Source organism: Camelus bactrianus, chromosome 24 (genome assembly GCF_048773025.1).
Source record: "Camelus bactrianus isolate YW-2024 breed Bactrian camel chromosome 24, ASM4877302v1, whole genome shotgun sequence".
NCBI classification, from domain to species: Eukaryota; Metazoa; Chordata; class Mammalia; order Artiodactyla; family Camelidae; genus Camelus; species Camelus bactrianus.
This window is the reverse complement of record NC_133562.1, coordinates 2,484,073-2,506,503: the sequence shown is the minus strand read 5'-3', so window position 1 is coordinate 2,506,503 and position 22,431 is coordinate 2,484,073. Positions and strand designations below refer to the sequence as shown.

The following is a 22,431-nucleotide window of genomic DNA, read 5'->3' as shown; positions in this document are numbered from 1 at the left end:
GAGGGTGGGGGAAAGCGGGGTTGGGGGGCGCGGGGAGGAGGCGCGGTGGCCAGTGGGCGCGGCGGGCGGTCCTCCGGCCGGCAGGGGGCGCGCGCCCGGCCTCCCTGCGCCCCGCCCCGCGCGCCCGCGCCTGCGCTGTCGCCCCCCCTCGCCCGGGATGCTGCTGCCGCTGCTGCGGAGTAGTTGCTTCCCTTCCTCCTCCCCCGGCGGCGGCGGCGGCGGCGGCGGCGGCGAGGCGGACGCGGGGAGCCGGCCGGCGGCGCAGCTGCAACGCGGAGCCCGCGGGCCGCCGGGGCCGCTCGGGCGCGCGCTCGCCCAGCCCGTGGCCGACCCGCGGCGCGCGGCGGAGGCCGAGGGGGAGCCGGGGCCCGGGGCGCGCGGCGGGCAGCGGGCCGCGCGGGGGCCGCATGCGTGCATGGATCCGGGCGGCGCGCTGCAGAGGCGGCCCGCGGGCGGCGGCGGCCTGGGCTCGGGCTCCCCGGCGCTGTCGGGCGGCCAGGCCCGCCGGAGGAAGCAGCCCCCCAGACCGGCCGACTTCAAGCTGCAGGTCATCATCATCGGCTCCCGCGGCGTGGGCAAGACCAGCCTGATGGAGCGCTTCACCGACGACACCTTCTGCGAGGCCTGCAAGTCCACCGTGGGTAAGGCTGGCGCCGGGCCGCGCGCTGGGGCCTCGCGGGGCAGCAGGCTGGGCGATGCATACGGGGACGGCCGGGGGCGCCCTCCACCCCTGCCTGAGGCCAGACCGAAACCTCCGTCCCCGCTCAGACTCGTCACGAGGCCGGTGAGGCGCGGGTCCCTTCCCGCCCGGAGACGGTGTGAGCATCTTTCCGTGGAAACTCGGCCCCCACACTGCTCTTCAGGAAGAAGGGGGTGACAGGTGGGGCGGGCGGCCGGTGGGGCGGGCTCGGAGCTGTGCCCTGGCTCGATGGCCAGAGGGGGTCATCTGTGGCGAATTTTGGTGCCTTAGCTTTCCCCACTGTAACCTCGGCTTATTTAATCATTGTGAACTCCCTTCTTGGTTGCGCGGAGATAATGAAGTTGTAAGTTCCCTCTGGAGGGTCTAAGGGGAATATCAGACCAACACGCCGCTGAGTATCTTCTTTTAACTACAAACGCGGGCAGAGGGACTTGAGCTGTTTGTGACCTCAAATAACCCTGGGACTCGAAAAGTAGGGAGGAGGCCTCGGCGCCGCCAGGTAGGTGAAGTTCAGCGAAGTAACTGCGGTAACGCCCGGGGGCAGGAAGTATCCGGTCCTGAGGTTGTAAAATTGGAACTGCAGGGGAAGTTTTCTGATGAAGTCACATGGACGAGCCTTGGCGTTGCGGTCGGTCAGACCAGCGTGGGGAGCTTTTGTTTCTATGGAAAACCCCGTGAAAGCTGTTAAAGGTGGGGGAACCCCGCAGATGAGACAGTTCTTCAAAATAAAGAGCAGTCACCTTCAGTAATAGGCAGGAGGGATTCCCCTAGGGGAGGTCCGGGAATCAATAAACAGTAGGTAAATATGAAATTAAGAATTCAGAGCGCAAATTCAGAATTGAAAGTATCGTTTCACATAGCTGTACCTGTATTTTGTATTGTAACCAGCAGTCATCTCAAGGTGATAGTTAGGGGTTGTCATTGTAACAAAATATTTAAAATGTCTTACTGGAAAATTCACCCAACCCCGACACCAGTTTTTGTGTTGTCTTTTTATTTTGCTCGTGAAAATGTGTTTCCCTTAATACTTTTTTTATAATAGATCATTTTGGAAGTATTTGTGTTCTCTGTCCCCAGTTTGTTTTTGAGATCTTGGCCTTGGGACCATGATGTTAAGTTCAGTAGCACAGCTCAGACCTGTTTCAAATATCTACTCTTGGATGATACAAAGCACAGGGAGTTAGTAACCCATCAGCCGAGGGTTTGGGCTGCTACTTTAGTAGCTGAGATAAATGAAATAGAGCCAAAATCAATTAGGAATTAGCTTACATGACTCCACGCTTAAAATTACGTAAAGTGAGGGATAGCACAGTTGTACTGTGTGATAAAGGCGTATAACGGGGGCTAACAGGGCTTGCGTGGACGGAGCGGGAGATGGGGTGAGCACAGGTGCCCTTTAGGACGGGGTGGAGGAGAGATGAGGGGTTTTCTAACTCGGGGCCAAGTGGAGTAGCACCTTCATGATCTAGGAAAGACTCGTTCAGGGACATGGGGAATGAATGCTTTGAGACCTTGGCAGCCATGCCAAGGAGTGTGGACCTTCTCCAACAGCCGCTGGAGCCGTGAAGGCCTCTGGGTACAGCCCTGGCAGGGAGACGGTGAACCTAATCAGGCAGGATTGCATAGGGTGTTTGGGGATCAGGAAGAAACCAGGAAGCGAGGAGACCCGGCAGTTGGTTTCTCTGTCCCCTTAGCAAACAAACGTAAATACACACACATACACATGCACACGCCTCCCCACACTGCTACCCCTGTGGGGTTCTTCATGCACTTGGATCTTGTCTTGCTCATTTCTGTTTCCTCCATATGTAGTCTGTGGCTCTTGGCTTGATAAGTATTTCTTAATCGTGGGAAGTTCAGAGAAGGGTAACTTCTGGTCTGACCCAGAGTGTGAGGACAGTTAGCTAATGAGCCCCCTTCGACCTCCTCGGCCACTGAGTTGCTTTTTCCTTCCACTTACCCAATCACTTACTGAGCACCTGCTGTGTGCTGGGCCGTGCGACCCACGGCGGGGGGTGGGGGTGGGGTGGGCCTAAGTGCCAAAGAGGACATAGCCTCTGACCAGATGGGGCTCAGACGGGTGGGGAGCAGGGTGCTGCGTGTTGACCAGGGCAGCAGAGACGTGTGTGCAGCGTGTCTGGGGGGCCGGAGGGAGCCCCTCCCCTTGGGGTGGTGTGCTCCTTCCCCGAAGGCTGTGAAAATAAGTTCATTCCTCGAGTTCCTTAAGGAAAACTATTGAAATGTGGCGCTGGGTGTGGTGTTGGGTTGTGGTTTCCCCACCTGACTGCCTCCCGTCTGAGCAGGTAGCTCACAGGGTTCTTCTGAGGCCGGTTGGTCAGGTGTGCAGGGAGCAGGCAGCCCCACACAGATTCTTCTATGGAGTCTTCTCTGCAGGGCAGCCTTGGGGACGCTGCTGCCCGGGACGCCGAGTCTGGGAAAGACCGGGGCCCCGCAGCCGCAGCCGCAGCCAAAGCAGGTGCAGGCCCGGTGGGTCACTGAGGCAGGCGATGGCCTCGCAGACCTCAGGCTGGAAGCCAGCATCTCCGGTGAGCGCCTTTATAAAGCAAATCAGACTCGCTGGACTTTCTAGAAAAGAGCATAGCCAAAATCCCCAAGGGGCTGAGATAATAAGCCTATGTTGTAAAGTTATGAATGAGCAGAATGTTGATGTTTGTTGTGGTTATATTATTAATCAGATCAGAAGTTGATTTGGTTTAAAAGACACACAGAACTCACCGGTGTATGAAAAGTAGACCGTTGTTAATCATTGACCTGTCTAATGAAAATTGTCTAGGTGGCGTATTTTCAAATGGGATTTTATATTTGTGGAGTCGAGTTACATAGTCTGGTCCAGCTAGCATAGTTGGACAGGTTCTTGGAAAGGCCCAAGAGCAGCTTTTTGAAATTTGGGGAATGGAAAATAACCTGTGGCTGTAGAAATTCACAACTGTCTGTCTAAATCCACCCCCTACCAAAAACCAGAAGACATAAAATTATGTATTTGTCAACCTTTGTTTTACTTTTATATAACCTATTGGAAGCTAGCTGTTAATTTTGTTTGGATCAAAATGGTTTTAGCAGGCAGTGCCTGCTCCCCCGCTTTCCGCCCCGCCAAGCAGCGTTACATTCTAGAAAAACTCTAGAACAGGATTTAGGAGGCTGGGCTCTTGATTTAAGCTCTGCCACCAATTAGTTTGTGGCTTTGGATGAGTAATGTATTGTCTTTGCATGTGAAAGACTGCGTTCTGTTAGTGGTATGTTCTATAGAATTCCACGTTCTACAGTTTCTTGAGCCCATACTGTGTACCAACAAAAGGATGCCCTTTCTAAACCTCACAGCAGTCCTGAAAGTTTCCCCATTTTGCAGGTGAGGACGCCAAGTCCCAAAAGGTAGACAGCTCACCCGCAAGGACACAGAGGTCCCAGGTGGTCAGGGCCAGGGCTGAACTGAGTTCTGTGTGTCTGCTCCTTAGCTGACTTGGAGATTTGGATTTACTTTACTCTGTGAAAATCCTGACAGTTCAGAATTGGACACCACGAAGCGCTTTCCCACGTACCTCGTTACCCTGCGGTGTCGTTGAAATCGACTTTCTTTAACTGTGTCTGTCACTTTCTTCTGGGCATTAAAATAATGCTCTAAGAATTGCATTTCTTACCTAAATATTCAGTCAGTCAAATACGTTAAGCCTTTTACATATCTGTTAAAATGTCCCCAAATCTGGCATATTTAAATAGAGGAACATGAGGAGTAAGACAGTTTAGACTAGAATTCTGATTTTTCCTGGACAGTAAAGTTTCTTCCAAAGTGCCAGAGGCCAACACAGGGTTGCCATTCTTTTATTTTGCCACAGAAGGACTTAAAAAAAAAAACCCACTGTCACCAACTTTTCAAAGCAAAAATAAAGACAACTTAATATGAAGTAGACCAAAAAAATCAGGAAAGACAATGTCAGGATTTCCAAATTATTTAAATTTAGTCTGAGGACCTCACCGCCCTGCCTTCATCTTTCTTACTTTGCAGTGATGCATTCTAGTCCCAGCCCGACCCCAAGGGCAGGTGGTCTTGGCTGAAGCCCTGTCCTCCCTCAGCTACGTGTCGTAGCCTCTGTTCTCAGGGGGAGCACGCCCCTTGGGTCTTGTGTGGGGATGGGGCTCCCGGGGCGGGAAACCTCGGGGTGCAGGTGGACTGTGTGTCAGTGGGGCCAGCAGTGGAGCTGGAAGCAGAATGGAGGGGTCTGAGAAACAGGCGGATGTGGACCTTGTGCAGGTGTGGCCATCTGGGGACTGGCCTTGAATGGTAGGTTGTCACCTACCTCGCTGACTGGATGAGACGCGGGCCACCAGGAGCCGGTCTGCTTTGCCCAGAAGCAGTGGGACCGCTGTCAAGGGAACCTGCCTGCTTGTACTTTGTTCTGGAAATGTAGGTCGGGGTTTTTGTCAGGAAGCCCAGGAGGAACATTTAACACTGGACTGAAATTCTAAGCTGTGTGTTTGATTTTGCCCTTCTGTGATCACGCGCAGCCTTCCCAGCCGCGGCGGAGCTGCCTGAGCGTGTCACTTAGTCCCGAATGCCCCGTCCGGAGCCCAGACGCCGAGGCTCTGCCGCCGGTCCCTCCCCTGCCAGGATGATGTAACACCATGACTCAGGGAGATGGGAGCGTGGGAGGAACATTCGGTTTCGTGCCCGCATGTGCTCTGCGTGTGTGACTTGGCTTGTTTAATGAGCCTCAGGCAGGCCGACGGGCTTGTGCAGGACGCGTTTGTGGGATGGAGTCGCTGTCCTTCAAAGAAAGTGCGAAAAGCTGCCATCAGGTTGTTGAGATTGATTATAAATCTGTTTAAATTCTTTGACTGTCGGGCACTCTTGCTGGAGAAGAAAGGTCTCGTTGTGCAGGACAAGAGTGACCAGGCCCTGAGAGGTGGCCTCTCCTCTGGCAGTGGGGTCTGCCAACCACCTGCCAGGGACCCAGGAACCGGCCTTGGAAGGCAGACCCGGCTCCTTGGAGGAGCTGACGGGGCCGCGGTGTCCTCCAGCCTCCCGTGCCAGAAACATGGTTCTAATTAAGCACCTGTTTGAACTTGTGAAGAAAGCAGAGCTTTGTACGGGAGTCAGCACATTTTTGGTGCCAGGCGGCTCACACTCCTGCGAGACGCTGGTCTGCTGGCCGTTCCCTGGGGCACAAAGCGCTGAGCTGATTTGTCCCTTGCAGGAGGGGAGCAAGCCATGGAGAGGGTCCCTGTGGACCGGGCGGCGCCCTTACACTCCAGCAGGGGAAGGAGTGGGCTCTTCTCCCTTTGTCCTTGAATTGCACACCTTTGACCTTCGGAAAGTGTTTAGAAAACCAGAACTGCAGGCCCAAAATAGCACCCTTAATTGAATGTGATTATGTCTTGTTTTGTTTTTAAATCTTTACTCTTTAAAACTAGAAAATACCACCCAAGCTTAACAGAATAGGAAACCTCTCACCCCCTCCCCCCGCCAGCCTCCTGCTTGCTTTCTGGTGCTGACTGTACTGCCTTCTTAGTTTCCAAACCAAACAACCACCTGCAGACCCACCTCAGGCAAGCATGTGGTGGAAGTTGCCCGTGAATAAATGAAACTCTCCTGGTTGTCCCAGTGTAATTTAACACAGAAACTTCAGGACTCCCTGAGGCATGTCCGGGGCGAAGGCACAGCCTCCCCAGTGAGGACCCCCCGGATCCCCCCCCAGGCCTGCTGCTGCTCTGCACGCTGCTGCACACTCGCACGCCTACAGCCAGACTTCCACTCCTGATTTTTCATTTAAAGGAAACACTGGACCTGCTCCTTGGCCACTCCTGCCATCCTAGGTGCTCCCCCACGGAGTGTGATCAGCAGGAAGAGTGGGTCAGGGAGGCCTGGGCAGACGGTCCTGGATTCAAGTCCCAGCTCTGCTCGCTGTGTCTGTAGGCCAGTGACTTCACTTCAGTTTCTTCCTTCATGAAAAGAAAAAAGAAGCAAAACTCACACTCTTCTGTCTCCGGCTGCGGGAATGGATGGGGATGAAATAGCTTATGTCCCTGGGCCAGAAAAGGCAACTGTGAACCTTCCCTTCTCCTCCTAGTTTATGCTCCAGACGCGGAGACTGAAACACTAAGAAGTCGTTCAGCGTGTAAGCACGCGACCTGGGTCAGGGGGCAAAGCTCTGACCGTCCTGCGTCTGTTTCAGGGACTGGCCTGAGCAGTAGTCAGGTTAGTATTTGCATTTGAAGAAAACGCTATTGACCCACCATTTAATCACCTGGGGTCATTTTCCAGATCTTCCTCTGCACCGACATTCTCTTCCTCTTGTGACCAAGAGGCCGAGGTGACTCCTGCTTTTCAGATAGGGTCTTTGTGGTGCCAGGGGGCAGAGCCGGGCCTGCTGGTGCAGGAGCCATCTGTCCGAGCCGGCCAGCCCCTCCCTCTTGCTTCTATAATACTTCCCTGGCAACACAGAGTTCTTTTTTGACATTAAATACATGTTCACAGCTCCCTCCAGGGAGGGAGTCATCAAGGGAGGCCACACGGTGTGTCCTCAGGAGCCCGGGTTCCACCCCGCGCGCCCACGCACAGTGGCTTGCTGACCTCGGGCAAGGAGCTGGCCACTCTGGCCTCAGTTTTTCATCCAGAGAATGGAAACAATGATTGTTTCTACCTACGAGATTGTCCAAAAGATCTCTGCAGTGAGCTAGTTGATGTACACGGACACCTCAGAACAGCACTTGGGGCACAGGAAACTCGTGAGAGGCAGTTCTGACCCTGACCGTGGGGAGAGCCACCCCTTCCCTCCCTGGGCGGCTGTGTCTGTTCCAGCCCAGTGCAGGGCCACAGGCACGCCCCGCCTGGATTCAGAGGCAGGGCTCCTCAGGCTCGGGGCAGACATTTAACATCCTCGGGCCGGAAAGCAAATGGTTTTTAACAACACGAAGTTATCGTACCTATGTTAATAGTGCCCACTTCTGGGACAGTCATGTATTTTACAATCTCAGGCTTAGTTTCTGTTTCCTTGAATTCTCATAACTTGGCTTAAGTTGGAAAAGCCCAGATAATATTAAGCAATGGGCTTACACAGGCCCGGGTGCCTCCTGGAGACGGTGCGGGAAGCTGGTCTACCTGCTGCTGGTGAGCACCACCCGGCCTCTGTCAGGTGCTCTCCTGCGGGCTCCGTCCTGTCCTCTCCCCTGGAAGGTGCTGGAGAGGCGGGGGCTGGACTCACGGTCAAGTGATCTGATGTTAGACGGGCCTCTGTCTGTGACCTTGACCTTGACCCAGTTCTTAGCATACTTCCTCACTGTCAACTCCGTGTAAGTGCTGGGAAGCCTCTCCGTTAGTAGCAGTGTTGTGTCCCAGGCTGAGTGACTCTGCAAAAGACCTGTGTCCTTGGGGGAAAAGCCAGCGTGTGAACCGCAGGGTGGTGAGTATCAAGTGGCAGTGACATCGCTGCTTGAATCGGGGCTTATTTTGAAGTCTGTGAAATCCTTCAACCTCCTGAAAGTGGGACGTAAACTAAAATCATAGTCTGGTGCCAGCGCCCGGCCTTTGCTGTTGCCGGTGGGCCAAGAGGACGGCCCCTCAGCTGTAACCACAGCCACCGGCCACTGTGTCAGTTTTGCTTTTATTTAGCTTTCTGCTGGAAGGGAATGAGAAGGGAGAAGCTTCTGTTTATTTCTGCTGTTTTCATTTTTGTAGCTTCCCATGCCCCAGCAAAGTGCAGTGGAGTCAGGTTCTTTCGGGAATGTTCTGCCTTCAGGGGGCTTTGAAATCCCACCAGCACAAAGGAGGACAGTTCTTCGTGACCTTGCTGAGGTTTACGGGAGATGAATCCAGAGAGGACAGTGCGAAGTTAAGCTCTGTTTTCCAGCAGCCCGATTATGCTGATTCTGGGCCGTCTGCTGAAATTTTCGCACTTCTCCTAGTTTCCACGCATCTGACTTTTGTCATAACCTCTGATTGTGGGCGATGTTACGAAGTTGAATCTAGGTTCTGCCTCTCGACTGGCACGTGATGTGACCTTGAAGCAGAGTGCCTCGTCCTCTGTCGCTCCAGTGTCTCCTCTGTAAGATGAGGAGGGTCTGCCAGCCCGCTGGGCAGCTGCAGGCGCCCGAGTGTGGGATGTCAGCACAGAGGGTCTGACGGATACCCATTGTCACTGTCACTGAAGGAAGTTAAGATCAGGAAGACGCAGCAGCTGGAACAGAACAGTCTTGATAGAAAGCGGGGTGACAGCCCTGTGACTGTGTCCTTCCTGGTTGGAATATTTCTAGGAAGACTTTGCACGTTGGTAAACTTGAGGACAGGTGGGCTCCTGTCACCCAGCAGAACAGTCACGTGGGTGCCGGCTTCCCTGCTGTGTGCTGGAATCAACTACAGGAAACTACTGGAATCAAGCCCTGGGAGGGGTGTGTGGAGGGAGGATATGGGCACATTAAGGCTGTCCATCCACAAAGGATTTACCATCAGTAACAGGAATTGGAGGAGAAATAAAGCTCTCCATTTCCAGGATGACACGTGGGTGCTGAGCACCCGCTTCCTGCTGCTCTGCCCCCAGACGCCCTCAGGACAGAGCATCCGCCCTTCCTTCCTGCGACTCAGCGTGCGCGCGAGTGTGTGTGTGTGTGTGTTTAATCGTCAGACCTGAGTTACCTCATACTTGCAAAGAGAATCAGCATTTCTCCTTGCGCATCCAGCGTTTGATTGGAGAAGAGGGGCGGTTCCACTCGGCAGAGGTGCTGAGTTCTGTCCTGGACCAGGCAGTGCTCTGGGCTCCGGAGCTGGCTGTGACGTCCTCAGAGAGCGTGGGGTTTCTACCTGGTCCTGGAGACCGACAAAACAGTGCGGTCAGGGCTGGAGGGGAGCGGACCTGGGGACGTGGATGAGGACCGAGGGGGAGATGCAGGGCCATCAGGAGGTTCAGGTGGGAAACCACCTGGGACTGCAGAGGTTTCTGGGCAGACAGGAGGGTCTCTGAGAAGAGAGAGCAGCAGGGAAGGACACGTCTTTGCAGGTGCCCGGGGTCTGTGCGACTCGGGTCTTTAGGGCAGGGACTGTCCCACCACCTGATGGAGGGGGTGCTGGTTGCTGCACCTTTTACTCAAGACACCCAGAGGAATCTGGATTTTCAACAAAAGCTGCCACCTTTCTTTGTCCCTTATTTGTAAACGTGGGTCCTGGATGGCGTTCCTCGCCCCGGAGTCTCTGTGCTAATTTCTCCCAAAACGAATCCCCTGTTTGAGGCTGTTGGTGGCTGTTAGCCTTTTATTTAAGGATCAGTATCATTTCTGTGACATGCAGAGTTGAAAACAGACAACATTAAGAGAGACGTTTGACTTGATGCAAAAACCTTTTAAAACAATATTTAGTCACGTGCTTTGGTACATGGATTTGTTTCTGAGCCATAAACTGGAATAAGTTTCCAACCTTTATCATTACTTAGTGGCTGTTAGATATGGGAAAGGAGACTGCATTCAGGGGAAAGGACCATTTTAATGAGCTGTTTTCTTTTACAGAATTTAGATCTGGCTACTGGGCATTTCTCTGTTTTTGTTAGTGATGTCAGTAATCTTCACTGAAACTGGACAGTCTTCATTTTTGGTGAAGAACAGAGTCTTGATCCTACGCACTGTCGGTTCTTCCCTGTGCTTTGTTCTGTTGAATTTAGTGGTGTATTTATAGTCACGTGAAAACTTCACCATGTATCTCTTGATTGTGACTGTTAAGGCCTTTTCCTTTTATTTTAATTTGTTAACCTTTGTGGTTACAAAATAGTCCTAGTGCAGGACTGCCCAAGTGAAACCTTGTTCAAGTTGGTTGGGGAAGAAAAAGTGTCTGGCATGTTCAGGCTCAGAACAGTTCTTAGCAGAGAAAACAGCCTAATCAAAACAGAAACTATTTGCTTTGGCTGTTTCAAGGGATTCTTTGCTGACTTGAAGCAGAGCTCATAGAGAAGGATTGTCTGCCAATTCTTTTCCATAAAATGTTGCAGGCACTGTGACAAGTTTTACAAGTGTTGCAGCTCCCTTAACTAAAAAGGAAAAAAAAAAAAATCAAAGGCGCGGGAATCAAAAGCAAAACAGAATGGTGGACATGACACCATATGAATTTGATTTGTAAACTGCCATCACAGAGCAGCATGGTGAGGCCCTAACTTCGTGCTAACATCAGCAAGGAGGGGTTCTGTCCCTGCACTGTGGCTTTTTGAAATCAGAACACCGCAGATCTGCCCAGGCTGGTTTCCGCGTCCTGGGAACGTCACGTCGAGCCCCTCCCTGTGGCTGGCTGTCTGGTCTCTGTTGGAGGATGTTGGTCGTGCACAGACGTGCTTCCTGTTTCGGGCCTGTTGGAGAGTGTCATTTGACTGCAGAAAACAAAGCTGTTCCAGAACTGAAAGTGGAATTGGCTTCACCAAGTTCCCCAACCTTGGAAGTCACGTCTGGTGCGAGGGGTGAAGCACTGAAGTGCAGCAGCCGTGTCTCCGGCTGCAGCATGTTCTGCTCCTGTGACTTTGTTGTGCAGACCTGACAGGGGAGGCTGCCCCAGGGCTGTGAACACGTCTGCTGGTTGCACTGGTGTCCGCAGGGCGTTACTAATTATAAAAGCTAGTCGTGTGTTCTGGGCTTCATCTCAAGAAGGTCATCTGACCTCCAAGAGCTGCATCAGCCCAGCAAATGGGTCTGGGAGGGGGTCCCTGTCTGTCACTGGCCGACGCGGGCCATCCCCTCACCCCCTGCCTGTTAGGGGCCGGGCAGCGTCGGGCCCCTGGGTCCCACGAAGCCATCAGGAAGTCGTTCCTGTGAAGAATATGTTTCCAGTCCCCCCGTTTAGCAGGATCCCTTTGGTTTATTTTTCTTAGTTGTGAAAATTGTGTAAAAAATATTTTTGAAGTCTTCACGTTCTCTATAACGGAGAAGCATGTACGGTAACATCTGCAGATGAAAATTTAGGGTTTTTTTTAATTATCCAAAGCTTTAAGGACTGATTTGGAAGGGGTGGTGATGCTCAGTGGTTTGCTTGTTACTATTAAAGTAAATAAAAATTGAAATCGGACTTGTTAATTTGTGTGAATGAATTATTAAAAGATAACTCCTCTTCCGCACTCCTGACAGTACGATCAAGTCACCGTCTGCGAACGCGGAGACCTTTAGGGGGATAGTTTTTACATTCGGCCCAAGGCTGTTTGAAATCAAGACTGTGTGTCCATGGGAGAACTTTCCCCAAGATAACGCGCTTCTAAAGCCATCCCTTCACTCACGTAATTACTAGTTGTAATTTTTAAATAGTTTTTCTGCTCCACCTGTGATTTAACAAACTCTTCCTGTGACCAGCAAAGGCTGCCACTCGGGGTCAGGGTAAAACACGGCACGGCGTGGCTGCCGAGAATTGTGTGCGGAAGCGCAGAATCCACCGGGTCTTCACGGAAACTGGCGGACTTCTGCTTTCTCCTTTTGGGATTTTGTGAGATCAGGTTTTTTTGGTTTTTGTCTGTTTTTCTGGTAGTGGTACAAAAGTGTGCAAAGAGTATGATCATTATGACCGATGACGACATAATTTTGCTTTATCACCATTTGTTTTATTTACAGGTGTTGACTTTAAAATCAAAACCGTAGAGCTAAGAGGAAAGAAAATTAGATTACAGATCTGGTAAGTGGGGACTCTGCCCCCAGCAATTGCCATGTGTGTTTAACAATCCATACGCTTGTCTAATACAAGTCGCTGTCCGAGCTGGTCTGTCTCTCCTGCGGGTCCCTCCCCTTCGTTCACGTTCAGATGAAGTGAGCGGAGCTTCCTTCAAGAGAGAGGGTTTAGAAAAGAGTCCACTTGTCTCAGACCCCGTTTGCACACAGGAGTGTGGAAGGAAGAATATCACTTTCATGACAGCTAGTGAGTGTGGGGCCTTCTATCTCTAGTTTCAACTCATTTGACAAAACTGTCATTGCTCAAATGATGGCTCAGATGTGTGTCTTCATGTTTTTAACGTCACTTTGAGAGCCTTCAGAGAGGGTCCAGGATGTCCCTCCCGGAATATCCAGAGTTGCACGATTTCAGGGCCCATCACCCGCAGACCGTGTGCCTGGCGGCACCGCGAGACCACAGCAGTGGGATGTGCGCCTTCCCGGCCGCATCACTGGTCCACGCGGCGGGAGCCCCGAGCCCTTCCGCACGTCAGGGTTGTAGGAGAGACTCAACCAGCCGTGTTGGTGATGACTGGTCAGCACTGGGAGCCCCCGCCGCGAGAGAGGGGACCAGGCGAGGTGCAGCGCGTGGCCCCGTGGAGGTGTCCTGAAGATGCCCTTTGTCTTAACAGAGCCCTGGCCGCAGTGCCCGCAGCTACTAACTCCTCCCGGCAGGTCACCTCAGCTCTGAGTGTCTGTCCACCTGTGTATGTCTGCTCTCATCTGCGGTCACTGCCGCCTCATCTCTGGCTTCACCGGTCACCTAGCGCTTGCGTGTTGTCCATGTCTCCATGCCTCATCCGTGTCCCGTCCAGGCACCGCTGCCCCGACCCGCAGGTGCCCACGGATGCGCCCGAGGTAACGTCCCCGTGGTCCTCGCGAGCTGCTTACCCCACTTTGGGGTGGGGGGTGCTTTTCTGTCTTCTGTTCTGGTTTTCTGTATTTTTGTTTGGGGCTTGATGATGAAATGTTGGCAGTCATGCCTAAATACGCAAAAACCGAAAACGCCTACTTCTGGTCGTCCGCCCAGGAGTGGGAAGGCAGCAGGCTGCGTCCTGTGCACTGCTGCCCGGCCGCGAGCTCCGGGAGCGGCAGTGGTGCAGCTCTCGCGGAGCTGCTGTTCTGACTGTCGGCTCTTCAAGGTTAAGGCCGCCTTGGGGAGGAGTCTCATGCACTTGGCACCGTGGGGGAGACCCTTTCTGGCAGACGTGGCCTCACGAAGGGGACACGGCTCGTGTGAGCTTGTCTGTGAGGCTGCTGGGGGCAACAGCAGTGTCACAGCGATGACATCCTGGCCCGTCGCCATTAACGTGTCGCTGCTTCGGTCCCTCTCAAGCAGCGGTAATCCGGCTTACAGAAGGGCGTACGTCCGAGGTCCTGTGCCCCGGAACCTGCCCGCTTGAGGCCGTTTTTGGTGGTGACATTGGATCCTGCTGGAGTCTAACTGCCTCCCTCTGACTCTGATCTAAGAGGCTCTAGCTGCCAGTTTTCTACCGGGGGTCCCCCGTGGATCAGTGAGGAAGCAGAACTTGTCCTTCCCAGAGGGGTTTTCACCAGTGCGCAGTGGGCCGCAAACACCGGCTACTCGCTCTCCACCTGAGACTCAGGAGGGGTCTGCCTTCTGGAGTATTTTATTTAAAGGAAGAGGCCTTTCTCTTCACCACTGTCACCCTGTAGGTTGGACCAGCTGGAGGCGTGGCTCAGTATGTAAAGCAACGTGCAGTGTGTTTGGCATTGGGAGATGTCCCTGTGCTGTGGCTTTTGTCACCTGCCTCGCCGTGGGCCTCTTGTCATCCCTCTGTCACAGTCGAGGGTGCGGGAGGAGCCGGTGTGGCTGGGGAGAGCTCTTCAGGGGGCTGACCTGGGCTGAGTCCGTGGAGGTGCTGGGGCCGGTCTTCACAAGGAGGGCTTGTTAGAAGAAACGTGTCCTTTCCTGATGATTTCTGGATCTAGCCAACCATAGAAACTGTTATTTACTGTGGATCCCTAGAAGTCTAAGGGATCTACCAAAAGCCTCAGATGTCATTGTCATATTTTTAGGTCACATTTTATGTCATCACTGCATTTAAGTTCCTTGATTATCTGTGGTTAGAAAAAGGACCATTTTCCCGTCTCTGCATGAAGAAGTGTTCTACATGTGTGTGCGTAGAACTTGGCGGGAGTACAGCTAAAATAGGACGTCGACCAGAACGTGGTCCACAAACTTGCATCCACATGCTCTCCCGGGAACGATGCACAGACTCAGAGTCGTTGTGCTGAAGCAGACTTGGCACTGAGAGGCCAGCCTCCTGTCTTCAGGAGCAGATAGACGCTTCATCTGGAGGCAGCTTGGTTCTGTCCGTCGAGCAGTGTTCACCGTCGGGCAGGTGGTTCTAACCCGCGTCCGTACGGGGACGTCGAGCTTGTGTCCTTTCATTCTCCTTGAAGAGGTAGAACATTCACACTCTGAAGTGGGTTCCCGCCTGCAGAGTAGGAATTGTGTCATTGAAGTGGACACAGTAAACACAAAAAATGAGGCCCTTTGCGTTTTCACAGCATGGTTGTGTTACCAGACCGGGGAAACAGGATTGTAGAAATTTTTTAATTTGCCCCAGAAGCAGAGAGAGAAATGTGAACAAAATCATATTCCACCTGTAATAAACGATGGTTTAGCTGATGTTAACAACCTGAAAATCTCCAGAAATCAGCTCTTTGTTATGACAGTGGAAATTCAAGTTCATCCTAAAGACAGGAAATGTTAGGCTTCTGTGTCTTTCTGGGCAGATAAAAGTATGATCAGCGCATTGGTGTCTTGGTGTCACGTGGCTGTTTGAAAGCGAAGAGTTGTGTGGAGTTTTCAGTCCTGGCTCAGTAGGTGTGTAAGGAATCCTTGTTGAGCTGAACTGGGTTTCATTCACTCGGCTCTTTGACCGTACGTGGTAGCAGATAATTCAGGAGGGAGATGAATCAGGCAGAAGAACTTTTGAGAGGAATAGAAAATAAAAACACTTGCAAGCCAGATATTTTGGGGATATGGAAAGAGTCTCCCAAAGGAACATGCTCTTCTGCCTCGAGCAGTCAGAGCCAGGCAGAGAAAGCGGCGTTTAAGGAGTGGCCTTCATGTTTCCTCGCTGGCGTTCAGGGTCATTTGTTTGTTAGATTCCCTCCGATTGTGCACATTGAGGCCTCTGTCCTGTGTGCATGTCTGACTTCAGGCTGATGGGACAGCTACCTTCACCGCGTTTCTAACGCTCCTAAGTGTGCTGCTCATGCAAGACGTTTATTTTAAACAGATCAAAAATGCCTCTTACTGTTCTGATTCTTCGATAGCTGGATTTTTATTAAAGCTTCTCCTAGACATAGGTAACGGTGCTGTACTGTGCACCCACGCCTCCGGGGGTAGACCTTGTGTTGTGTTCTTGCCACGATAAAATAAAAATAATTTTCAGAAAACTCCTATTATTTCTAATTTCTTGAGCCCCTAGTTTCTGGATTCTAATTCAGTGAACGTGTATAAAAATGAATACGAAATTGGTTTGCACTAGAAGCCAGCTTAAAATCCTTAGAATGAAGGTTCGCGAAAGCGCGTAATTCCCGCAGCGCTCAGGGAAGAGCTTGTGTGTAGCTGCTGTGTAAACTGGTGGAGCCTCTGTGTTGTGCTCGTCCCAGGTTGCAGAGCAGAAAACGTGTGTTATTTTGCTTTTAAAGAAACGACTGAGACAGGGAGTTGGCATAGCTCAGTGGCAGAGTTGCATGCTTAGCGTGCATGAGGGCCTGGGTTCATCTTCCCGTACCTCCATTAAAAAAGAAGAAATGAATGAGAAGTGTTCAGACAGCACAGACAATTTTTTAAAACATTAAAAATACTGTATCAAATTTTAACAAGCCACCACTCATGATAGGAGGAGAAATCATGCTCTGAAAGATTTCGCTCTTCACTGGTTTGAGAATATCAGGTGCACCCCTGAGGGCTGAGGATCCCAGAAATAACTGTATCCGTTGGTTCCTCGTGTGGGTGAAATGGTATCTCAGTCAGTCCCTTCTCACCCACTTTGAAGGCACCTTTAGTATCTTTCAGTTGGTGTTAGAAATCCTGAAGGATTCAGCCCCCGCTATTTTCAGTTTTCCAATTTGGGGGCAGTTCTGGGTCAAAAAACAAAGTTTATTGTGCCTTGGAGTGGCACCCACTTCTGCATGTTACCCGGGTGGCCTTGTTTGGCACGTGGACGTGGAGGGCCTGTGGTGGGCCAGGCAGGCCAGCCTCGGCCCCCAGGCCTCCCGGCCAGGGGCCCAGGGAGGCTGCCAGCCTCTGGAGCGAAGCTTGCTTCATGGGAGGGTCACGTGCCCCTGGGGTGTGCCGTGAGCTAGGGGGCTTTGGGAAAAGCTAAACTATAGATTATCTCTAAGGAGCTGTCTTCCTGCTCAGCAGACCTGCTCTGCTGAGCCTCGTTTGTAAGTTTATGGAGGTTCTCACGCAGTTTCTTGGCTTCTTAGACAGAGAAGGTGGGTCTCGGCCAGCTTCTGTGCACTGTTAACGAGCTTGTGTCATTCTTCATGTTGAAACGGGCAGCTTTTCCTGGAGAAGAATTAAAGGTCTAGATTTCAAAGGAGCAGTCGCAGAGTCGTGAACTTGACTGTGTTTGCAAACCTACTTGGCCACCTCTTCCTCCTTTTCCACTTACTCTGTTGGCAGAGATTAAGAACATGTTAAGACTGATTCTAGAGCATTTTTCATTAGTGGGGGCCCGTGGTCATCTTATCAGCAAAATCACGTGTTCGCCAGCAGGTTGGGTTAAAAGAGTGTTGTTGTAGCTGTAAATCGTTCCAGTTTCCATCCATGCATTTTGTCATTGTTGGTAATTACCTCGTGTACAGGGTGCTGTACTTTCCACCATTTTACACGGTACTGACTTATGTTCACAATCTTGGTTTGAAAGAAATTGGGGCTTCCTTATGATTTTGTTTGGATGTGCCTGGCTCGGAAAAGCTGCCCCTGCTCATAACGAATATGCACACGTGCACAGATGTGTGAGGAGTTGCCTGCTGCCCGGAAGGCGTCGGCCAGCGGTTGGGCCGTGGCTCTCCCCAGTCTGCGCTGTTTGGGAACTGACGTCTGCTATTTCTTAGGGACACAGCAGGTCAGGAGAGATTCAACAGCATTACCTCAGCCTATTACAGAAGTGCCAAGGGGATCATACTGGTGTATGACATCACGAAGAAGGAGACATTTGATGACTTGCCAAAGTGGATGAAGATGATTGACAAGGTGGGTGTCACACTTTTGTCTCAGATGAGAACTCTTTGCTTGTGGGTGTTCATTGTCACAAAGGAAGAAGGGGAACTTCTGCTGAATGTCCGTTAATCCAGATGACAGCGTTCAGAGTAGATCTGTAGTCCTGCCTTACACGTGAGGCAGAGAAGAGTGTAAATGTCTCCAGAATCAGCTTATAAATAATAAAGCCAGGGGTTTCATCCTGGTGCCTGGGCCGTCTGACGTCAAAGCCCAGAATTGCTCACTCCACGCTGTCAGGTGGCTCCCGTGCAATCAGATTCAAGTACTGTGTGTTTCTGCAGAAAGTTCGCTTGCACAGTCAAGCTCAGAGTGTCCACAGAGTGACAGCCCCACAGGGGTGGCCTTCTCCACTGTGCCTGTGGACACACCAAGGACCTGGGTCATCACTGGACATTTGCCCTCAGAATTCTAGGTGGCCTTCACCTCCTCATTGTGAACTAAGATCTTATCCTTTGGATCACAATGGACTATGTAGAGATAATCTGGGTCTGTATGATTGATGTGGTCTGCGGGTTCCCCTCTAAGAAATGGGTACCCAGAGTTCACATGGAGAAGACACAGCCACTGAGGGGGAGATGTGGTGGTAAGCAGTGATCATATTTGGAGAGTTTTCTTCCCCCTTATTCAGTAATTTGATGTTTGATTCCTTTGCATAACAAGCACACTTAATGTATTAGAAGTTGAATTTTGTTTACAAATTGTGTTGACCCATTTGTTAGATGATGCTGGAGAATGTCCATCTGCAGGTTGTACCAAGCACATTTTTAGTGTCTGCCTCTTTAAAATGTGTTAGGGAGCAGGGTTGCTGTGGTTACCGAGGTGATGGGCCTAGAGCGGGTCTGGGCTCTGCGATGGTGAGGATGACCCTACCCCCGACGCTGAAGCCATGGAGTGTGCCCGAGTCCCCTGGCTGATGTCACCCACTCAGGTGCCTTGTGCTGAAGTCTGTCTCAGGTCACGCTCGAGGTTACCCCAGATTCAGCGAGTGACTCAAGAGGCATTAACCTTTTTAAAGAGCACTTCTACTGTGCCGGTACATTTTTTTAACTTAGAACTGGAGCTTAACGCTTCCTGATTATAAAACTAATGGTACCTTGTCATTATAGAAAATTCAAAAAACCAAACACAAAAGTAAATGTTAAAAATCCTTAGTTCTGTCATCCAGAAAAACTGGATTGCATCCGAACTCCTTGTAGTTTTACATCCTGCTTATTTCACTAAATATTCTGTCACCACAGCCTTCCTTTGTCAGATATACGGTCTTCCAAAGCATATGTTTTGTTTCATCATGACTTTATTTTTTTATGTACCTGAACTTATTTCATTCTTCACGTATCTTGTGGGATTTTCAGTTTATTTCTGACTGAGTATAGAAGTTTGCCTGTATTTCAAATCGTTTCCTTAGGGTAGATTCTTAGGAGTTTGGGTCAAAGGCTAAGAACGTTGGGGTCCGTCAGGCCTGGGACCACGATGCTTTCTGAAACGCTGCAGGCCAGGCAGGAGCTCTGCCCACACAGAGCAGGTGCTCAGAGACTCAAGGAGGGAGAAGCACGTGTGGCTGTGGCCAGCGTGTCTGGTGGTCAGCGTGTCCCGTGGCGTGTGACACGCCCGCCTCTGAGATGCAGCTTCTCTCCCCATCCCACAGTACGCTTCAGAAGACGCAGAACTTCTCTTGGTGGGAAATAAGTTGGACTGTGAAACGGACAGAGAAATCAGCAGACAGCAGGGAGAAAAGGTGAGAAATGGAGCGGGAGAGGGTGGCCCCAGCTCCACCTCAGCACGGCCAGCACGTGGCATCCTTTTCTTTTAAATAAGTTACTTTATAATTATTTCATAACTTAATACAAGTTATCTCCCCATCACATCCTCCTTCCTTGTTTGCTTTTGTTAACTTCCTGCTCCTTTAAATTTGGTTTGACATGGAGAGGAAAAAACATGTTAATATTACTGCATTTTATGTATATATATATAATGTACATAATCTATCCTGACATTTTACACAGAGAAACGTTCTTTTAAACCATGTAATGGGTTTCATGGTTTCCTCGGAGAGTCGGTGATACTCACGCTTTAACTGTCAGGTACACTGCAGTTTTATAAACTTGCGCACACAGTTGGACTTGAAGGTCCTGGTATCACTTTAGGGATTTTATTTGTTTTGTTGTTTTCTTATAACATAGGAATTTGCTGCACTCGTGAACTTTATATTTGAGGGTAAACAGGAGTCCTCCAAACTTTTGGGCCCCCCCACCCCCGGTTAAAGCAGAAGCCCCAGAGGTACGATTCCCTGGGCACAGGCCTCGTGCTTGTCCTGTAGGCTGTGTAGCATGGAACCCACAGAGAAGAATAATTTTTTTCTTAGTTTGCACAGCAGATAACTGGGATGCGGTTCTGTGAAGCAAGTGCCAAGGATAACTTCAATGTGGACGAAATATTTCTGAAACTTGTTGATGACATCCTGAAGAAGGTAAAAAAAAAAATCCTACATCATGAAAGTGTTGCATCTGAAACCTGTTCTGTTTCATTTGCTGTTTTTTGGCTGGGAACTTTGTGTTTAGAAAGGGAAGCATGGTGGTGGTTGTCAGGCTGGAGGAGCAGGGAGCTGCGCGCTCAGCCCAGGGTTTCAGTGTCCACTAAGGACGCTGGCCCCGTCCAGGCTTCTGGCTCAGCCGTACACACGGATTGGGGGAGCAGCTGGAGCTGGTGTGACAGCGGGCTGTGCGTTTTACATCCACTTCCCTCTTTTTTTGCATTTTCCCACAAGAATCAAGTTAGATACAGCCGGGGTTGGGGGGGTTCTTGTCTCCCCTCCACACCCTGCCCATCTGAAGGGCCTGAGGCCATCACAAGACCCTTCGCGGCCCCACCGGCGGAAACATGGCCTCCCTAACAGCAGCACTTGCTCAGGGTTTGTCAGCATCACATCTAAAGATTTCTTAGTGAGACCTTCAAGTGCACTTACGTTACTGTGACGCAGTCTGCTCCAGTCAGATGCTTCTCACACCAGGGTTGTCTGTGTAATTGCCAAGAGAAGCCACTCCTTTCTCTGGTAACGCTGTAACCCCTGAGGTCACAGAACCATCTTTCATTCTTTGATACATTACATTTTCGTTACACTGGGCCTTGGAAACAGTTTATGAGGTCTGCCTGGTTTCTTCCACCGGAAGGTATGACACAGGCTGGGTGGTGTTTGTGCAAGGGTTGAGTGAAGCTCCCTGAAACCTGGTTTAGTTTTTGGCTTAATATTTTAATGTCTAGGTGAGCGCTGATGATTTGGAGAGTTTTCTCTGAAAGATACTTTGTTTTTACACAAGGGCATGGTTTGCAGAGTGACTTGTACATTGTGTGGTTAAACTGCACCTGTCTCTTCTCCTTTGTTCTCCAGATGCCTCTGGACGTGCTAAGGAACGAGCTATCCAACAGCATCCTCTCACTGCAGCCGGAGCCCGAGATCCCCCCAGAGCTGCCCCCGCCCCGACCTCACGTCCGGTGCTGTTGACGTGCTACGTTGGAGACACAGCGGTGGCGGTTCCTGGACAGGGAAGTGTTTCGTTCTGCACTACAATCGTTTCGACAATTTCTTTTCGCACTTTGTAATCCAAGTCAGAGCTATACACTAACTTGTAAATATGCAAATATGCAATCCTGGGTAAGTTTCGGTTATGAATTACATGCTTCCCTCCAAATTGTTATATTTCATTCATGATCCCAGTGCCTCATCTGTGTACACTGGGAGACGTAGTACTTCTAATATGAAGAGCAGGAGAAATGAGAGCTATAATGTGTCTTGAAGTAAATAATATAATTGTCCTTGTTAATTCTCTTATGAGGACAGAAGATAGTCTGAAAAGAAAGAATGTGGTGCTTTGCTTACCGTTTTAAAGAAAATTCATAAAACTAAAGACTTTTGGGGGGAAAAAAGCTATCTTGAAAGCTTTTTCTTTATTTACATTTCTCCCAGCTGTAGCGCCTTTGAGGTATTGGAGTGTCTCCCACAAAGCAAAGCTCCATCTGTAGCCGTCTCGAAGGTTATTTATTCACCTCACATACCAGTAGAACTGACTAGTTGAGGGGCAGGACTTGACTTGATCCTGAGCCGAAGAATCTCTCCGGTTTCCTAATGGACGAGTCCTGTGCTTTTAAGAACTACAAAGATTCAAAAAAGAAACGTTTTTGAAACAATAGAAGATTTGAAATGATCGCTGCTGTCCTAAACCAATCCTGTTTAAAGGAATTTTAAAGAGATACATTTTACTATATCAGAGAACACACATGTATTTGCCTAAACCTTCTCTATACCTTTGTAATGATGAAACTTCCCCCTTGATGGTGAAGCTTACTCCTATATAAGCCTGGACTGTGTTCTTTTTTTCTTTTTTCCTGGTCTGATAATGGATTTGTGAACTCTATCTTTGGCAGATCTTCCTTTATTAAACTGCACTGTTTAGTCAAGGTGAATAAGTCATTATGTATTTGAATAACTTGGCGTGTCTTGAGTGTCGTGATATGAAAAGCATTGTGTTTCTACACTAATGAAGTGCAAATAAAATTTTGTATTTATGAATGACAGTTGAGTTGCCACATTTATTTGTGCAGTTGTGAATTACGGATTTGACGATTCTTCCAAAACAACACATCGTAGTCATGTGAGTGTTTTAGAAAAGAAAAAAACAGCCTTATCTGCTGTGGAAGGCACCTGGGCCATTTCGCAAAAGTTTTCGACACAGAGCTCCCACCTTGGTCTGTATTCCCCACCAAAATAATTGAAAGCTGGGGCACAGATGGATGC

General features: G+C 50.4%; 1 protein-coding gene across 1 annotated transcript; it reads left to right on the top strand.

Annotated features, from left to right (window-relative positions):
- Positions 1-142: 142 nt before the first annotated feature.
- Positions 143-22,211, top strand: RAB12 (RAB12, member RAS oncogene family). The gene is made up of 6 exons (XM_010958093.3): positions 143-641; positions 12,278-12,338; positions 17,477-17,615; positions 19,288-19,377; positions 20,005-20,109; positions 21,028-22,211. Exons 1-6 carry the CDS (start codon positions 158-160, stop codon positions 21,139-21,141), a joined length of 993 nt encoding a protein of 330 aa, XP_010956395.2. The 5' UTR covers positions 143-157; the 3' UTR covers positions 21,142-22,211.
- The last annotated feature ends 220 nt before the right edge of the window (positions 22,212-22,431 follow it).

What these genes read in the sequence shown, in the direction of transcription:
- RAB12 (XM_010958093.3), top strand. Translation starts at nt 158, where the DNA reads ATGCTGCTGCCGCTGCTGCGGAGTAGTTGCTTCCCTTCCTCCTCCCCC. An exon ending in AAAATTAGATTACAGATCTG is followed by an intron (nt 12,339 to 17,476) that starts GTAAGTGGGGAC and finishes GCTATTTCTTAG; the next exon opens with GGACACAGCAGGTCAGGAGA. An exon ending in TTGATGACATCCTGAAGAAG is followed by an intron (nt 20,110 to 21,027) that starts GTAAAAAAAAAA and finishes TTTGTTCTCCAG; the next exon opens with ATGCCTCTGGACGTGCTAAG.